General features: G+C 41.5%; 1 protein-coding gene, 1 long non-coding RNA gene and 1 other non-coding gene across 7 annotated transcripts in view; 2 read left to right on the forward strand and 1 right to left on the reverse strand.

Annotated features, from left to right (window-relative positions):
* USP46 (ubiquitin specific peptidase 46) overlaps window positions 1–9,189 on the reverse strand; it is a 34,530-nt gene extending 25,341 nt beyond the window's left edge. For 2 of the 3 annotated variants that reach the window (XM_074904801.1, XM_074904802.1), the window contains exon 1: window positions 8,773–9,189. In XM_074904801.1, the coding sequence (XP_074760902.1) occupies window positions 8,773–8,808 (36 nt within the window). In that variant the 5' untranslated portion in view covers window positions 8,809–9,189. Of the gene's footprint in view, window positions 1–7,635; window positions 7,717–8,772 lie in introns of those variants that run through there. The other variant, XM_074904800.1, reaches the window with a different exon arrangement.
* Window positions 9,190–16,147: 6,958 nt separating this feature from the next.
* Window positions 16,148–18,910, forward strand: LOC141960094 (uncharacterized). 3 transcript variants are annotated; one of them, XR_012633553.1, is made up of 5 exons: window positions 16,148–16,263; window positions 16,639–16,859; window positions 17,692–17,799; window positions 18,217–18,302; window positions 18,725–18,910. It is a non-coding gene; the product is annotated as an uncharacterized LOC141960094 (long non-coding RNA). The 3 variants fall into 3 exon arrangements; XR_012633554.1 differs by lacking the exon at window positions 16,148–16,263 and adding an exon at window positions 16,347–16,563; XR_012633552.1 differs by lacking the exon at window positions 16,148–16,263 and having other exon boundaries at window positions 16,351–16,859.
* LOC141960456 (small nucleolar RNA SNORA26) lies at window positions 17,968–18,086 on the forward strand. The gene has a single exon (XR_012633625.1). It is a non-coding gene; the product is annotated as a small nucleolar RNA SNORA26 (small nucleolar RNA).
* Window positions 18,911–19,187: the final 277 nt, after the last annotated feature.

Raw genomic sequence — 19,187 nt, forward strand, 5'->3', positions numbered from 1 at the left:
TATAGAAGATGAGAAATGGAACAGAGATAATATGAAAGATACTGCAAATGGAAGACAGCAAATCAGCCTAGACTTCCTAGGGTGATACAAGTATAAAAAATGGCACTAGCTGTCTAGAAATATGCATGTGCTTAATTTAAGGTAAATGAGTAAAGACGTTTCATGAGTCACTTATGGAAAACATATTAAATAGGTATCCCTAAATAAACAGAAACACAGTATGAATAACCATTAAACAATAAAACACAGAATAAGAAATAGCAAGAAGTATCTTGTTCACAAGAAAACCTAAAAAATATAAGAAAAAAGACATAAAAATTGAATAATCAAAATAGAAATTTAACAAATATATAAAGAACAAGAGATCAATGAAGGAAGATGGCTGGTCCATAACAAAGGGCTTCAGATCACATACAGCTGTGAAATAGATTTTTTTTTTTTTTTAATTAGTATTCAAGGAAAGTGAGAGCCATGTGCTAGAAATAGAGTTGTTTCCTGAAGGGAGAAACTGAAGACAAACTAAGGGTGATGTCTGGGCTAGTAGAAGAGAAATTAGAATAAAAATAGAAATGGCTTCAGGGCCTGGCAGCCTGAGTTTCAGGATTTTGGAAGGCACAGCATATGGGAGGGAAGGAAAAAAGAAGATAAAGAAAGACATGGAAGGCCTCCTGGCCTAAAAATGGTAGTGATGGATAACTCAAAGGAGAGGAAGCAACTGTAAATAAAATCCAAGCTTAACTCCCAGAAGCAACACAAAGAAAATGAGAGTAAGAAAAAAGCAAGCAATATCACAGCATGCAGTATATATGTAACTGCTTTCAATAGACACATCACCTGTCCTTGGTGTTGGACTTCGACTATCCTCAGGGACAACCTCAACTTTCAGAGATGTATGGTGAGTAACTGGAACAGTTCAACCAGCTTTCTTCCAAACTCATAGATATTAAATGTCAAACCTGAAATGCTTCTGTAATTTTAAAAGTATAAGTCCCACAAGATGGTTGAACTTAACCAGATTAGCTTTTTCCTTTGTGTTTCTGTAAAGAAATGTTTTATTGTTCCTCCAGTAGAGCTATTTTGGGTCTTTGTTGCCACGAGACAAAAGAGGAAAGAGAGGATGCTATAAAAAACATAGGGAATCATAGCAAACAGTAAAAGGATACTGACTGAATGAAAAACCACTGTGAACTCATATTTTTGAAGGAAAGGTGATTTAAGACACTGTATTTAAATAAATTATTTTTTACACTTTTTCTAAAGAGTTTTCTAATGATTAAGGCAAATTTTAAGAGCTTGAAAGAGATGTCTAACTTGTTTTTTGCTGGATGCACTAAACTATCTCTCATCACAGATCTAAGTGGTAAGTATTACATATACCATAAATAACTTCAACTTTTTACTGTGTGGTTACTAAGAAACAGATAAAACTTGGGAGGCCTGAAAACCTGAACCACTTAAAATTTTGGACAACATGTTTAAGGCACTCAGTCTCATGTAGCTTAAAAAACTCAGTTTTCTCAGAGCACAAAGCAACTAAGTACTGGAAGTGAGGTTCTAATGAAGTGTTACAAGTTCAAAATCTAAATCCTTAAGTAATTTTTCAAAAATATTGACCTTTAAAGTTTCCATTATTGGACAACTTTTATCAAACTACAATTCAGTATTCTCTCATGAGTCTGTCTCCATTCCCAGCTTAATTGTTCTTGGATTAGCGGCACTCAGGCTTTTGCTGGAACAAGTAGCAAAAACATTTTTTTTTTGGCCAGTTTCCTTCTTCAGAATACATAACCTCAAGATGGTCTCACAAGTGAAAAAAAGACTGAGGTTTGCTTACAGACTATAATTTCTACAATAACATTTTTGTCTGGGCCACCCAGACTGCATATGTGGTGCCTCAGAGCATTCTAAAGGCAAGGCACCTTCTAGACTTCATCACAGCTGCACCAGCTGGAGTACTCTTTGATAACCTGGAGACAGAAGAAAGAGTATCTTCATTAAATCTCAATATGAGTTATGAGTGCTGTAGTTATGTTGCGACAGTATTTTACTTTTAAAGAAATTCTCTAAATACTGTTGAAATTCAGCTGAGACAAGTGCAAGGTTCTGCACACAAAGAGAAGAATCACCTGTACATGTACAGAATGGGAAAGAGTTGACTAAGGTAACAGTGCTTAAAAAAAAAAAAAAAAAAAGGAAAACAAAAAGCCCAGAGACCATAACATAGTACAAGATACATAAGTATAAGCATCAGCTATACAGTGCTATTTCAAAAGAACACAACAACAACAAATGATGACAACATAATGAAATTCTTACAGACAGGAGTCTACAAAGTTCTTAAAGTAACTTTCCTGTTTAACTTGTCACTGGTAAGGCTTCAGACAGAATCTTATGTCCAGGTTTGGGTTCTGGGTTTCAAGAAAGATGAAGATAACTGGAGAGAATCTGACAGAAGGCAGCCGAAATGAAAAGCTGTAGAGAAAAATGACCTGTAAAAACCAGGCTGAACAGGGTTGTGTTGCATAAGACAGAAAAGGCTGAGGCAGGGCATGACAATGTTTTCAGGTATATAGGGTTTTTTACAGAAGGGAACTAGCCTGTTCTTGATCTCAAGGGTGGACAGAATGAGAAATACCATGCCCAAACTACAGTAATTTAGATTCCGGTAAAACATTAGGAAAAATTCTAGTCATAAGGACACTGAAGCATGGGGATGGACTGCCTAGAGAGATGATTAAGTCACCATCAGTGGAAACCTTCAAGTTTGACAGACATACATCAGAAATAAAACAGGTTTATCAAATGGAAGTCCAATGGGCACTTGGAGACTTTACTGTCCTAGGACACTTTAGATGCAACTATTATTAGGTCATTAACTGTGAAATCAAATTAAATAACCACAACACACAATATACAGTAATAGCTGGCTTGAAACCATCAGCGCAGTAGCAGCCTTCTCTGTGAAGGATGAGCATACCAAAAAACATACTTATAATGGAGCCCTGATGGGGAAGATTCAAGCTCATTTCTTCCCAGAAGTACTGATATACTGTAGTGTTGAGTACCTAATGTACATAAATGTATATAAGTGTATCTACCAATCAGCCAGCCAAGGACAGTTTTTTGAAGCTAAAGTAACATCAGCAGAAGGGGCTCTGCTGCCTGCTTCTCTGACTGGCCGTGATTTACATTTCACAGACCATGCTTCCTCAAGACCATCAGAACCTCACCTCCTGTGTGGCACTTGCACACCACACATAGTTAATCAGGGTCCAGAGTCTGCTTTCAATTCCATTGCTTCCACAATTCAGACTCACTCACCCTTGCTGAGCTGTAATTAAGAGGTTCCTTTATTAAGGTATTTGGCATAACCACTGGTTTGCTCTTAATTGAGCAACTTGAAGCCAAAGACTATATGCATCTAAAAGAAACACACTGTAAACAACACATTGTATTCATTAATTGTCCTGTTGTGCTTATCTTCTAAACAACTCTTAAGTGCATGATAACCACTTTAGCCCTAAGAAAGGTATTCATGCAGGACAAGCCTCAGTCATCAGTCCAGGTTATACATTGGAAATTATGTATTAGGATGTTTCTCACTTTGCACATCCCCCTCTATCCAATAAAAAATACCTTTTGTGGACTTCTGTTTATCTTCTGATGGAATGCACACTTTCTGCTTGTCAGTCCTGTACCCGTCTGTCAGCCATACTCTCACTACTTCAGAAAGGTATTACAATAATTAGACTTCACATTCTATATATTTTTCATATTTTTGTTTCTACATTTTCTATGTATGTTATACAGAAACTGTGCACTCTTGAGACTATGCTTCTAAAATTGTATTGCTTGAACTGCCTGTAACTAATCTTTTCAGATGTAAAAATCTATTTTCCTTTATTATCTAAATATGCCTTCAAATAGCTATTTTACTATCTTGGCATGTATTATTCTGCCTTAATCTCTGTTTATGAGAAGTTTTAAAAGTAATGAGGAAATATACACTGCAGGTTGTCCAAATGAATAAATCCAGTTGAAAGTCATAGTGATCAATTCTATAATCCAATAACACTCTTATTGTACAAAGCAGAATTTTACTATTTTTACATCATTACAATTGCAATTTTTTTTGATATCCAGCATTTTCCAAATCTAGTTTGTAGTTTGAGTCCTCATTCTGCCAATGGCCTATATTCAGACAAATCCTGCAATGGGTCTCTAAATCATTAGATTAAAAACAAACAAACAATACAACAGTTACTCTTATTTGCTTCCTGAATGCAGAGGCTCCCATATTTTTATGTTTTTCTCTACAACTAGTTTCCAGGATGGTTAGAAACTTTTTTTTTTTTAAAAATAAAATCTGAAATTCGCATGTATTCACATAATTCCTAGTGAACAGTGTGAGTGTTTTCCTGAAGAAAAACACCAATTGTTATGAAACTCATAAAGACTATGAGAAGAACAGGTAACATGAAAGCTCAATTAATAAACCCCAAAATTAATCTGAGGAACTGCAAGGTTTTTTCCAAAGAATACCTATACAACATCTACAACAGGAGCAACTGTGAGGTATCTCAGACGATACCTAGTTCCAGAAGCGATCTGAATGTGTACATGTGTCCCATTTATTAAATTGACTGAGCACTCTGAAGTGCAGATCAGATTATTTTAAATACTATGACAAAATTATGAAAGAGAGGATTAATACCTGGTTTTATCAGAATACTAAAAGGTATTTAGGAGAAATATGGTCCATAGAGCTTGTTAGCCATCTCTGTAAAAATACATGTCGATACATTCTGAAATGGTTAGATGTCCTTCACTGCACATGACAGTAGTATCCCTACACCACGGTTGCAGCATAAGCTTAACTCAGAACTCAAGGGAGTACCAAAAGCTCATCAACAGAGAAACATACTGCAGAGGATTTCAGTAAACAACAATCATAAAATGCCAGCATGCCTAGCTATCTTTGAAGCAGCATTTTGTACTTGAGACATTGGGTTATCTCACAGAAACAATACCAAAGAGGATTACAGCATCCTAGGGGCTAAAAGCACATCCCTAGTTTATGTCTGTCTACAGCCTATCAGGTTTACATGGCACTGGGGGTTGGTATTCTTTCAAACAAGGTTTCTTCAGTGTGTCTTATGCTTCTTCACATGTACTGTACCTGTCCTACACAAACCAAAAGCTGATGATTGCCTATTGTATACCACCTTCTGTGGTGAACCTGGTGTGCAGACAGAGAGGATGAACTTGCCCAGCGTCTGAAAGGCAGGTAAGAGGAACATCTTGGGTACCAGACCTCCCTTTTCAGTGAGGGTGGCCACTGTGTGCACATAAGAGTCCCAAGGATTCCTTCAGGCACAGTGCCTTCCTCCCCTCTGCCCTAGCAGAACAAATTTTAGCTCTTTGGTATCGTTAACAACATCAGTGAATAACTAGTACTGTTGTTATTATAGCTATGGAGACAAAACTGGTAAAAGACAATAGAGGAATTTTGTCTAATTCTAGAAAGTTGTGCATTTGAATATTTACTACAAATAATATGCCAAGTGGAAAGTTTGTACCTAACATTTTTCTTACTGCTTAGCTCCTACTGTGCCTGCCTCAGCATGTGAGAGCTTATCCAGTAAATATATAGTACTAGATCTCTTTTCTGAGCAAGTTAAATATTGTCCCTGGCTTCCTTGCTTCACTACACTTGTTTTGATCCTTTCTGAAAAGACTGATTCTCTACCATCTTCAGGAGACCAAAATTACATCCTGACATACTACACTTAAGGCAATCAATTAAATAACAAACATACAACCTAAAACGCTGACTAGCCAGGTTCCCTTGGGTTAAATTAATTCAGCTAAATTTCATCTATTTCCCCTTCAGGACATTAAAGTACTTGGACAAACACACACACCCCAAAACTTTGTCAAGAAAGCACTACCGTTGAAAACAATCTGTGTTGCATTCAGAAAAGGACAAGTATTTCAGGAGCAAATTCTTCCTCTCTCTTTCTACCCCTGCTCCAACACCCCCCCCCCCCCCCCCCCCCCCCCCAATCAACAAGGCGTCATCCATTTTTTTGCAAAAGGTAAGCAAAACAAAATCTCTGTGAACACTCTCAAGTGGAACGGGAATGGAAAAAGGTAAAGTACAGAACTTTTTTTTTTTTTTTAATTACTATATTCAACCAAGTTAAAAAACTTAGAAACATACTATTATGCAACATTATATACCAAAATATAGTATATTTCCTAAGAATTATGCATCTGTTTCTTAGTCCACAAATTGTAAGTAGTTCAGTTCTTCAAGCACTATGTTATAGTGCAGGAACAAGGTCTGGGAATTAGCATCTTTGTCTCAGTTTTCTACAGATGCCCTAAATCAAGCTAGCACTGGAAATATTCAGGTTTTATACAGGCAAAATGTTTTCTTATATACCTCTAACCTTTCACAGTCACATTTTTATGGAGGCTTGTCATAGCTCCTCCTACAGACCATTAAGTTCAAGTCCACCACCTCATGTATGCAGACATTTTGGAGGAGCCATAATGCATTGTTGCCAATACTTCCAAGAATATATGTTTCTCTTACAGTCCCAAATTCCTGCAGCTTTCTGAAAATGTCAGCCTTTTTTTCCTAAAAGAATTTTCAGTTCCTGTGGGTTATCCAGCAAAGACTAAATGTGACCAGCACAACAGAACAGCTCTAAAAGCCAAGTACTCAGACCAAAAGGAATATGTAGCTTTAAAATACCATTATCATTAAATCCACTTCACCTTCTGTCACAGTACTGGCACCATGAGCTAGAATTGCCTTGAACTATGAGTCCTTTTGTGCCTAATTCTCTAATTCTTCCCTTCAGTCTTCTCCATTTCTCGGGTTCTTCTTTTGGAGGATATGCATATGCTGGCAGCAACAGCTGAGCAGCATACCGTTAGAACAAACTCACTGGTTTTGCTGCGAATCTGTTCAGTCTTTGGGAGAAGGGTACTGTATACAAGTGCATCTGTCTGAAGCACAGGAAAGAAATCATGAAGTTCCTAGTACTTTATGCCAATGCTAAAGTCTTAGAACCACCTAAGAGTCTCCAGCTCCCCTTCATGTGGTGCTGTTTTATACACTCTGCAGGGCATCACACCCACCATTCATCAGCAATAAAAACCAGAGCCTGTCTCAGAAGGAAGGTAAGTGCACCCAGGTTTTCTCCTCAGTCTTGTACTGTTTCCTAAACCTTCCTTTGCAGTATCCCCAGCCCACTAGCCCACAGGGCTGGAAATTATAAAGAACAATGAAAAGTTTAGAAAACTACTTACTGTTGGTAAAAAAAGGTGAGCACCCAGATTATTTTACCCCAAGTCTAGATTTTGTATTAAGTTTCTTTTAACCCCAAATGCAATGATTTCTCTCTGCATTTCATAGCAGGCATTTCAAAAGGAGGACTGAGGCTTGCCAGAACCATGCGTGGGATGTCCTGGGCATCTGGCTGGAAACAAAAGAGCAAGCCCACTCAAGTGGAAGCATGGACACATGGAAGGGGAGCAGACTCACAATCTGCACTCCCTCCCCCAGACCGGTGCTGCTGACCCGCAGGAGCCAGGCCTCTGGGGCTGTGCCCGTTGCCTTACCCTAGAGGTAGGCTCCATTCTCCAGGGCAGATGAATGGTATGTGTGGCATCACCAGCACAAGGCATGCTGGGGCACCACATGGAGGGAAGTTGGCAACTGCATGTAGCTGCTCTTGAAGAACCTGGAAATAAGGGGGAAAAAATACAGACTAAAACAATAAAATGTGCAGAAATAGGCTTCTGTTCTGTTTGCATTGGGGTGCTTAGCACACACCTATTTATTTGGCAAGTTTATTATTGCCTCGCTGTATTAATAAACCTTTGACAGACAAAGTTTGAACTCTCCCTTCCCCCACCAAGAAGTTTCAAGAATCTAAACCCAATCAGATGCTTCAAATTTGTCAGGATTAAAATTAGATCCAAGCACAATGCAGAAAGTGTCATTTCAACTGTACCTGGGGAGGAAAGTGGCAAAGCCTGAACATAAACAAAAATATTAATGTTTCCTTATTACTTCCTTATTTCCTAATTGCCTAGTGTGATTTAGAGAAAGTTACACGATTCAAGAGTACTTAACAAACAGCAGTCCTCTCCAAGTGACACGCGGTGCAAGCCAAACGCTGATGTTCACTCTAAAGCCAAGACCTCCTAGAACAGGTACCCAGCATCGGGATCCAAAAGCAGCACCTGAACATCCTCTTTTTCTGTGTAACTTGGGGAGCTCCTGGCCTCAGGAGGCCACAGGGTACCTGCTCGAGAAGGTTAAATGGGGTCACCGACTTAATGTGGATTCAGAGTCCAACTCTGGGATCCTTTCGCAGTATTACTAGGGCAGAAGGAAGGGCAGGAGGAGAGAGGACGGACTGCGGTTCCGTTTGCGACGCGTATCGGCTGGGGTCAGCCGCGCTCCGGAGGGCCCCGCATCGGCTCAGCATCTCCGTCCCTCCCCGGCCCGCTCTGGCAAAACTCCTTGGGACATCGCCCCTCTCCGGCGGCCAACTCCATGCCAGGCACGTCCCGGCGCAGCCGGCCCGGCTGCCCCGCCGCCGAGGGCAGGGATGCGGTCGCTTTCCTTTGCCTGGCGCCCCTGGGGGGGGGCTCCCCGCCGCCCCTCCGCCGGCCCCAGCAGGGCCTGCCCCGGGGGGGGCTGCTGTGCCGCCCCAGCCCCCGCCGGCGCGCCTGCCCGCCGCCACTCACCATATTACAGATGGAGGCGATGTTTCTGACAGTCATTAGTCTAAAGGTTGCAGCGATCCCACACCGCCATCTTTATAAGGTGAAAACAGCCCCGCTCATGGTGGGAAGAGCGCAGGGAGGGAGAGGGGGCGGCGGCGGCGGCTTCTGCTCCGGGGCCGGGATAAAAGCAAGAGGAGGGGACTGCACCGGCACCCTTTGCGCCCGCAGAGCAGCGAGAAGGACGGACCTTCCCGCCCTCCCTCCTCCGGGCGAGTGACCGGGAGCGTTAGCGGCGCGCAGAGAGCAGCCGCATCTCCGCTCCTTCCGCCTCTGACTCTCGCACGATCCGCTGGGCCCCGGGCTCCCGCTGGAGCGCTCAGCCGCGCCTCTGTGCCAGCCGGCACCGCGCTAATCTCTCCTTTCCTCCTCCTCCTCCTCCTCCTCCTCCTCCTCTCCTGGCGGCTGCCGTCGCCGCTCGCCGCTCCATTGCAGCGCCGCGCTCGCTGATCCGCTCTGACAGCGCCGGGGAAGGGAAGGGAAGGTCAGAGGCAGCGACCGGCGCTGGGCACTGCGGCGGGCCCGGCCGCCGCCGCAGCCAATGCGCGGCTAGGAGGAGGGGGCGCGGGGGGCTGCCCCCCGGGGGGGGCGTCGGCGGGAGCCGAGGAGTCTTCATCGCCAGGCCCGGAATGGCCACGGGGCTGCCAAAGCCGGATCTCGGCGGCCACAGGCTCAGGCGGGCGGGCAGCGGGTGAAGGACAGGAAGGCAGGGTCCAGGCAGGGTGGCACTGGCGTGCGGCAGCACTGTACTTTGGGACGTGCTCTCAGCCTAATTTGAGGTACTCGGGAGCCCAGGCGCTTGCAAACCCCGGAACAGAAGGCTGGAATGTAATTTACTGCCCACAGTAGGTGCTTTGCATTGCCATCCGTGCAGACAACACTGACCTTCACAGACACTCTCTGGGATCATGTCCACACCACACATCTTAGTGCCAAAGTGCTCACTCATAAATTTACAACACGTGGCACTTATACAACACCATGAATGCAATAATCTCAATTCCTCTCCAAACAGAAGCAAGTCGAGGACCATGCCTTTCTCCGAGGTAGAACAGTATGAGTGTATTAAATTTACACTTGTGATAATAGGCACAAGGTTGTTAAACAGCTGACGTGAGGCCACACAGCAAATCTCTGAGAGAAGCAAGAACAGGGTTCAGGTAGGGCAATGCCTCATCTCAGAATACCCCTTTTCCTTAGCAGATGTTGCTCTTTTCAGCAGAAGCTTAAGGCCCTTTTACTGTTCCTCTGCTACGCTGAGGAAATCATTCCAACGAAGAGAGAGAACTGCTAGTGTCTCTACAGGCACCTCTGCTCCTAACAGCACCTGGAAGTATGGCACACTCAGGCTTGGCTACACTTTTTACATCATGGCGCTAGTACAGACTAATTTCAGACTGTAGACCCCTGCCCCACAGGCTTTATTCACAGGAAACATTCTGAGGTCAGAATTTTTTTATTATTATTTCAAGAGGAGGTTTATGCTTATTAATAAAAATCTGGCATCAGCAGTAGCACCTAAAGATAAATTCCTACCCTGAGAATACTGTTAGGTAGGTGGCCTCAATCCAGCTCATTGTGGATGAGTGCCCACTTTATAAAAACGGTATCAAATTTGGCATTAGTTGGCATCCTGTTGACAGTTTCAGCAAAGACACTGAAAATAGAGTTGTCATGGAGAACAAACTTTCTTTCCTCAGGAAGTTGTATTAGCTATATTAAATCATTTCAGACATTTGAAATATAGGATGGAAAAAGATTTTTTGACATTTATGGAATGAAGTTGTCAGGGCTACTAAAAAAATCCACAAATCACTATGTAAAAGAGCCATCAAATAATGTAACACTAAAAAAAACCCCAAAACAACCTTTGGTATAATTCTGTTAAGTTCATGGGTTTACATTATGTGTAAATTTGGTCCCAAGTGTTAAATTTGCTTAAACTCAGAAGGCTGGATTATACGTAATATCACAGGTTTTCTTGACATAACCACAGGAAATGAGAGTTAAGATGAGGTGTCATTTAAGGACTGGACACCCCCCACCTCAGTTCTGAAGCAGTCAAGGCCTGACTGGTCTCCAGTGCATTTCTAAGTAGCCTACAGAGGCTGACAGTACTGCACTATGGGTCTTTTTAAACTCAGATCTGTTTTATTCCAGAAGCCTAATTGTGCACTCTTTGCTGCAGCCTGTTCTTTCCAATTTACTGTAGAGAATCATACTTGCTCTCAGTGAAAAGTTATGAAAGAAATGAGTAGGTTTGAAATGTGGTTAAAAATTTAAATGAAACAAAATGTGGTAACTATTAAAGCCGTTTACCTCACACATGTTTTAATGTCAAGGACATTATTCCCTTAATACAAACCTCAGAGAAGTCATACAAAGTAGGGAAACAAAAAGTAAGAAAAAGGTAAGTGGTATTTTAATACTTTTGCTTTCTCACTGATGCCAATTACTTGACTTCAGGGAAGGGTTTCTGTTTGTTAAACTTTTAAACACAAAATTAAATTGCTATTAGTTAAACATTCAAGGTTGTTCAAGGAAATGACTACTGTTGAAAATAAGCATCTTTGGAAATATGCACATACATACACACACACATATTCTGTGAAGAATTCAGTATCGTTAACATTAATAAAATGCTTTCATTTAGAGGTGAACACATTTAATGTCTTATAATTCATAACAAAAATAAGAAATAATACACAAGTGTTTATGTGCCAGTTTAACAATAATTTAGCACTGGCTTTTTTGCTTGTCAGTCACATATCAAACTGGGAAAGAGGAAAGAAACTTTCATACTTGAAATGGGCTAGTGAGTCTTTTGGTTTTCTTCTGGTGTTGTCATTTTCAAGACTAGAAAGTTTATTTCTGTAGCTTTTTGAAGATAAAAAAATGCTAAGAAAAGCAACAAATGCTAGTTACAAACATTAGAGGAACTGTATAAATCAAGAACAGTGAACATTTGTTTCCACTCTAAAGCATTGCCCTATCTCTTCATAACAACCAACCAACCCTGTGTTTCTTCTGAGAGTTAGACAAAGAGATGGAAAACAAAGAACTATTTATAACCTAAGTGTTCTTATATAATTTCTGTTGAAAGGTCAAAAAATGCCTCCTGCATTTAATTTTAGATCGGTCTTGGTCTCATCTGGTTATACGCTTGAACATTTTTATTTCACTACATAAAATAAGAACCTATTGTAAATATCCTCTTTGGCTAGCAGAGACTTGGACTTTCATAACATTTTCCATCTGACATTCTCAGAGTACTTTGCAAACATTCACTCAGACTTGTCACATTATGGGGTGGCAAGTTAATATTAGCTTCTTTTACAAAGCAAGAAAACAGGCAGCAGAAATTTAGCAACTTGTCTGAAGTTACAAAGGAAAGTTAGTAGCAAGGTTGGACTGCAATATCTGCTCATTCTGTGCTACAAAGAGGATATTGCATTTCCTCTCCAGAAATCTTGGAAAATTCCACAGAGGGTTCATTTATGTTTTTGTTGTAATAAACTCTGGTCCAGAAATGGGTATTCATCAGTGAGTTTTGCTGAACAAAGTGTTTGGAACAGAATCAAATTTAAGATAAATTTCCAGGCAATTAAAAGGGCATTTTAATGCAAAGGGCACTTAAAACCATACTTAGGTTTTCTGGAAGGTGGGAGAATATATAATAAGAATTAAAAGAGAATTCAGATATGTGAAATACTTTCATTGCTGACAATGTATGTTTAGCATTTTACAAAATTTTTTAATATTTTATATCTCACATTAAATTATGTTCTACAAAAAGTATCAATATGTCTTTAACAGAATGTCAAAGATGTAGTAGACACAAGCATGAGCGTTAAGGATTTTCCGTGAAGCTTAGCCCCCATTGCAGAGCAGAGTGGGAGCTTTAGTACAATACCAAATGCCAGCTTGCAGTCCACGGACCGAGGCTGTAGTACATGGCTCATGGCAGGTCCACAGAAGCCACTCTGTTTACACCTGAAATTCTAATGGTAAGAATGAGTTGTAGTCCATGACAAATTCATGGCAATCCACAGAAAATGTGGGGAGTCTTCTGGGGGGCCCCTTACTCTAAAAAAACCCAACCCCAACTTTGGAATCATTGTTTTTCTTTAAGACTTTCAGTGTCAAAGCAACCCCTACCCAACATTTTCAAATTATCTGAAAAATCATTTCTCTTGATTTAAAATACAGTAAAGCTTTATTTTTAAAATCCTAACATGTCATACTGTCACCTACCAAATACAAAGCACAGAAAATAAAACTTTGTATTTAATTAATCTCTGAGTCTTGCACATCCTTTGTTAATGTAAACATTATACTATCTGGCAGAGTGGGAACACCTTCTCTTCTTTTTTCTTAGAAACTGCTATTTTACAGAAGAAAACAAAATACATTTACAGCATCTGAGTTCTTTTTGTTGGGTTGTTTTTTGGTTTTTTTTTGGCCAGACATCAGATTTGAAAGCCCAAAGATAGCGGAATAACACAGATGCAAATACATTGATGTCAAATACACCTAGAACTGAACTGAGTAGATAAAAGGGGCTAACAGGTCTATAGCGATGACCATTAAACAGTCTGTTCTATGAAGAGGCTGGTTAGGCCTTTGCAGTCAGTTTGATGCTTGATAATGTCCTGTGATTATCTCGTAATGTTTTACTCTTGCCTTTCTCCTTCTGCTTAATTGTGTTTAAAAAAATGGTATTAGGAGCTTTGAACAATCACAATAATAGAACTTCTGTATATTGCTTCATCAGTTTACCCAATATTAATCTTCCCTGACACTCACTACTCAACTGAAAATTTCTGTAAGATAGGAACTTGAAGAATGGCCTCTTTATCAGGTATCTTATTCACCAAGGAAGTTCACTAGCAAACTTTACTGGCATTTTTCTTACCTTTAAAAAAATTGTGCTTTCAGTTGAAAAGATACTATTTAAGTTTTAATCATACATATTGGCTAGAAAGAGATAACCAAAATTTTTAGCCATGGAAGTAACTTATCAAACACAAAGAGACTCACTGAGCAAAAAGAACAGAAAAGTTTCCAGCAGAAATGTATTGCTATTTCTACTTCTGGAAAGGAAATAACAATTCTGACTTGCCCTCCTTCTCCAAATATTTTATTTATTATTTTTGTTCTATTCTACAGGCTCTAATTTTAACTAACATACACTCTAAGGACAAAACACAAAGGATATTTTGACAGCAGACAGGCTGTAAGTGGCATTTAGTCTATTTGCAGCATGAATTTAAAATAGCCTTTTCATTTTATGGAAATTGTGGCATAAATTAATCCAATTACATTTTTTTTTACATTAGTATATCTAACTTTTAATAGTTTTTTTATGTTTTTGTTTGTTTTGGTTTTGTTTTTTTAAAAGGCTGCTACATTGTAAGGTCTCAAACCTGCTAATTATTTGATGCAGATGGTTACTGAAAAGACTGATGGTTCCATCAAAATTTTGCTTGTCTGGTTTTCCTTCATATCGGTGTGCAGGAAGACATTGAAATTGAAATGAAACATTACTGACAATTGTGCATTTTGGTGAACCCAACATGATGTTTTTAAACAAATGTTTTTCAAAAGTCTTTGAACCAAGTGAGGTATCAGACCATTGATTCTGAGATTAAATTCAGCATCCCACAATGAGAGACTTGGCTGGTTGGAGCAACACTCTTCAAGATTTGGACAACTGAGTTCAGATCACCACAGACTGCTTAAAAAGCTCAACACTAAATCCACAAAATAATCAAGCATCCAGCTGCCACAGCTAATTTCAAAGTGTAGGCCTTCTGATATTCTTCTTCATGTCTACCTAAAGCGGAAGTGACCTAATGTAAACAGACCTAACATCTACTGCCACGGCTGACCTGCCTGGCACAGGTGGTAAAAGTGTAAAGATTGGATACCACTTCATTTTTCTGGTTATGTCACAAGAAATGATTGATCTGACTTATGTATCTAACTGTAGAAAATGGTTATTGCAGACACCCCACTTGAAATAACCTGAAGCTACATGCCTCATAAATTCATATCCAGAGTGACTGATCTAGAGCCCTGAGGCAGTTTTTCAATCCTGACCTACTCACAACAAATTTACTGGCACAGAAATGACATCTGCAACAATGTTTTAAGCAACTATCAAGAAATAGACAGAAGAAGTAACTGGAAGTGGTAAGAAACAATTTATAGAGCTATCCCTTGATTGTAACTATGTGAATGTTTGTTTCAGGTTGAATCAGATGGGTTTAGATCTGCAGAGAGTAATTTAAGTGCAGGGTTCAAGAAACTCTCAGGAGTAGTGGGCCAACCTGTTAAGTTTATTTCCACGGACCTACAGATGCTACGTTGGTAGTAACTCGGTATGAGCCAAGACAGACATACTTTTTCTCACTGAGACAGAAAGCTATTAATTATCAGCAATATATCCACCTTCTTGTGAAGCAGGGACTTCTGTTGAATTCAGAATACCACAGAAACTAAGATGCTGTGGTTCCTACCTACTAGCTTTGCTGGACAACATTCAAAGTCTCTGTGCTACAAAGTACTAATTCCCAGTTTATGCTGATCTGCTTGTACTCACCCTAAAACCTCTTTTAAGTATCCCCGATCAGGCAGCACATGTCAGCTGAGGTAGAACAACAGCCGTGTTTTGCATCCATGTTGTGTGCCAGCTCTCAGGAGGACAGGCCTGGTTCCACTGTGCCACCCTGTGAACTGCAGCCCAGGCGTGCTCTAGTGAGCTGCAGGTGCTCTAACATCACCGAGCATATTAACGCAGGCTTGAGGCTTACTTCACTATCCTTACAGACAGATCCTAAGCCTCCTAAAGCAGGGCTTAGATGAGAGTTTAGACAGAGATCAGCAGTACTTAGTTCCTCAAAACCGCTATACAGCTTCTACATAACACCGAAGACATTTTTGTTTCTCTATCTTAAAGACCTCCGGGTTCCTAAAGTCCGGCTTGGGCAGAGATCTACAATTACGTCCCACGAAGATGCAAGCCCCATCATGACCCGGGCCGCGGGCCCGCCCCCGACCGCCGCAGGGAGCGCGGCTAAGCAACCGGAGCGCTTCTCGCCGAGGCAGAAGGCCGCCCCCTTATCCCCGACCGCCGCGGGCCAGTCGGCCCCAGGGGAGGGGAGGGGAGGGGAGGGGAGGGGAGGGGAGGGGAGGCGCAGCATGGCGGGCCCTGCGCGGGCCGACCGCCACGGGCCCCACGCGCGCGCACGCGCGCCGCCGACACCCCTTCCCCCCTCGCGGGGTTACGTGACCCAGCTCTACCAATGAACAGCGGCGCCCTTCCCGCTGGCTCCCTGGCCCCGCCCCCCCACCGGCGGCGGGCGCCGCGCGGGGTCTCGCGGGAGCGGCGGGCCGGTATTTACGGCCCCGGGAGGCGCCTCTTCCTTCTTTTCTGTGCCAGCCGCTCCCGTGGTAAGGCTGCGGCAGCTGCTTCCCGCGCGGAGCCCCGGGATCTGAAGTGGCGTGGCGTGGCGTGGCGTGGCGTGGCGTGGCGTGGCGTGGCGTGGCGTGGCGTGGCGTGGCGTGGCGTGGCGTGGCGTGGCGTGGCGGGACCGGACCGGACCGGACCGGACCTCTTTACGTCTTCCCTTCACATCTTGCCCTCTCGGAGCCTGGCGGTGCTCCGGGGAGTCAACACAGGGGGATAGAGCACCTTTGCCTCACAGAAACCCAGTGCGGAGCCGTCTCCTCCGCCCTGCATCCTGTCGTGAGGCACAAGCGGTCCCTCTCCCTTCTCCCTCCCCGCCCCGCTCGCTGCTCCGCGCTGACTTCTCTCTCCCTCTGCAGTGTGTGGCGCGGGCCGCACGCGTCCCTATTGCGGCCGCCCGGCAGGGAGGAAGGCGGCAGAAAGCGTCCCAAGGTACCGGCAAGGCCTTCAAATGGCCCCGAAGGGGTTTGTCCGCCGGCCTGCCGCGCTCGGCTTCTGCCGGAGCCGCAGGAGGCAAAGCACTGTAGGCCATGCCAGTGGGAAGCTCTGGCGAGCTGGAGTCGTACCTTCACACCCATAGGTAAGGGGGCACACTGACCTCATCGCATATCTCACAGCCTGGGGCTGGGCGCGTAAAGCTTTGTGCTTCGGAAACGGAGGGCTTTGGCTCCTGAGACTTTGTACCACTTAAACATATCTGAGGGTACTGGGCTCTGTATCACCATGTGACCTTTAAAGAAATATTTGTCTACGTTTGTACCCTCCTCCTCTTGTCTAAGTTGCAGTTATTGAGCTGCATTGACCTTAAATCAGACTCAGTTCAGTGGGGTTTTTTTATTGCCTGCATCAGGAAAATTTACAGTTATAACCCACAGTGTTCAGGGTACCAAATGCTGTAGGCACTTTAGTTCAAATGGACTTTTCAAGTGAAATAACTGACTGCATAGGCTTTTGGCCTAGTCATCTATGTCTGTTAACAGTGACTTTTGATGTCTCTTGATTGAGCTCGGTGTGATTTGTTAAAAGGTATTTATAAATAGGCACAAGGTAGCAATGTATTGGCTGTAAATATCAGTCTGTTAAATCTATAAATTTGCAGTTTACTTCAGGGTAGTGTTAACATCAAAAGCAATTGAAGATTAATAAACTTTGTTTCATTTTAGAAGATGTTAAAAAGATGTTCTATATAGTTTAAATGAGCTAATTAAACCACTTTTTTCAACACATTGAACTATTGACTATCTTTTCCTCTAGGTTTCCATTTGACAATAAAGTTTATGTAAATGACATTCAACTTTGTAGAATATGACTTTAAGAAGGTCTAATTCAACATAACAGCAACTGTAGAATATGGGTTTGAGGAGGTCTGTATTTAGACAATATAAATTATACATTTTTTTTGTTCTGTTTAGATATGCCATTTAGCACTTAATGTTAGAAATAGTCTAAATGTGGATGATCACACCTCAATTAGAAGCAATGCTTGGGATTTATGAATGAATACTACCTTCTGCTACAAGGTAAGTGTGCTCTAGTCTAATGACAGTTGCAGGTATTTTTAAATCTTACTTTTTGATAATTCCCAAATTTCAAGCAAATTGTAATATCTCTTTTGAATAAATGGTAAATTCAGATTATCTTAGTTAATAAGAAAAAAAAGGTTCTATAATCTACTCCCCTTTTATGCTTTGCCCTCTTAAGTCTGTCAGTGTCTTAAGTGGCCAACACAGAGGGGTATAAAAGTTCTCTCTCAAACCCAGAGGTGAGGTTGAAACTCTTTCTTTGGATCATGCTGAGAGGAACACATTAATGAAACTACTGAACTTCAGGAAGCTACTAAATCAACTTCATTAATAGCCTGTAGGTAGGTTTGTAACTGTCATCTGATTATCATGATGAGTCCCAGTATCGGTTTCATGTAAATCTTACTTTTTCAGGTTTCTCAAGTGTGCTGGTGCTTTATGAACCCTTGTAATAAACATCTTGAGTGAGAAGAGTTCCTTGTAAATTTGTTCATTTCCAGGTATGTAGTGTAAAAAGGATTATCAGATGTTAGTGGATTGATTGCCTTGTATATCTTATTTATTTCTTGCCTAAAACCAAAAAAATCAATGACAAAATTACTTCGGACTAGTGGAAACCTGCATGATAATTGTTAGAACTTTATATATATTTAGCCAATCTAAGTTGGGAGAAATCTGAGGAAAGTTTATGATAGCTATTGGATCCACTTATTCTAATCTGGCTGGTCCTCTGGAATAGAATCCATGCTAATGGTATGGAAAAGGAAAATCCTGTCCTGTACAAATGAAGAAATTTGTATTGAGAAATAGCTCTGACATAAGGGCTAGTGTCATGTAGTATGTTCATATAGCTCAGCCTTAGGCCAGTTACCTCTTTTATGTGTGTGATGTTTACTGCAAATCACATAAACTTCTCTTACAGGGAGGAAACCAGCATATTGTCTTGGAAGTGGAATTGAGACAAGCAATGGCTAAAACTACACATCTTCCACGATCGTGTTTAAACAGGAACCTCGCCATTTGTTGAAATGGGTTTCTTAATAGAAACTGCTGTAACTTATTTCTATGTGCATGGATTAATTGAAATAAAATGAGAATGGTATCAGAAGTTTGTGTTCTGAAGGTTTCTTGTTTCTGTACTTCCTCTATGAATGCTTTGTTTCATGGATGTGAACACTTCTGTGTTGTCATGCAGAAACATTGTTTTGCGGTGTGCAAAATTTAAGCTTAATCTTTAACTCAAAAATCCATTGAAAATGGTGCTCTTAATCTTTATGCTTTATTCTGAATGTCTGGTCATGGTTTTCTAAAGTATTTTAGAATGCAAAAGCACTTTGAGATCAATTGGCCAGCCTCCAAATAATTTCATTTTTATTAGGCTATGT

Source organism: Athene noctua, chromosome 4 (assembly GCF_965140245.1).
Source record: "Athene noctua chromosome 4, bAthNoc1.hap1.1, whole genome shotgun sequence".
Classification (NCBI taxonomy): Eukaryota; Metazoa; Chordata; class Aves; order Strigiformes; family Strigidae; genus Athene; species Athene noctua.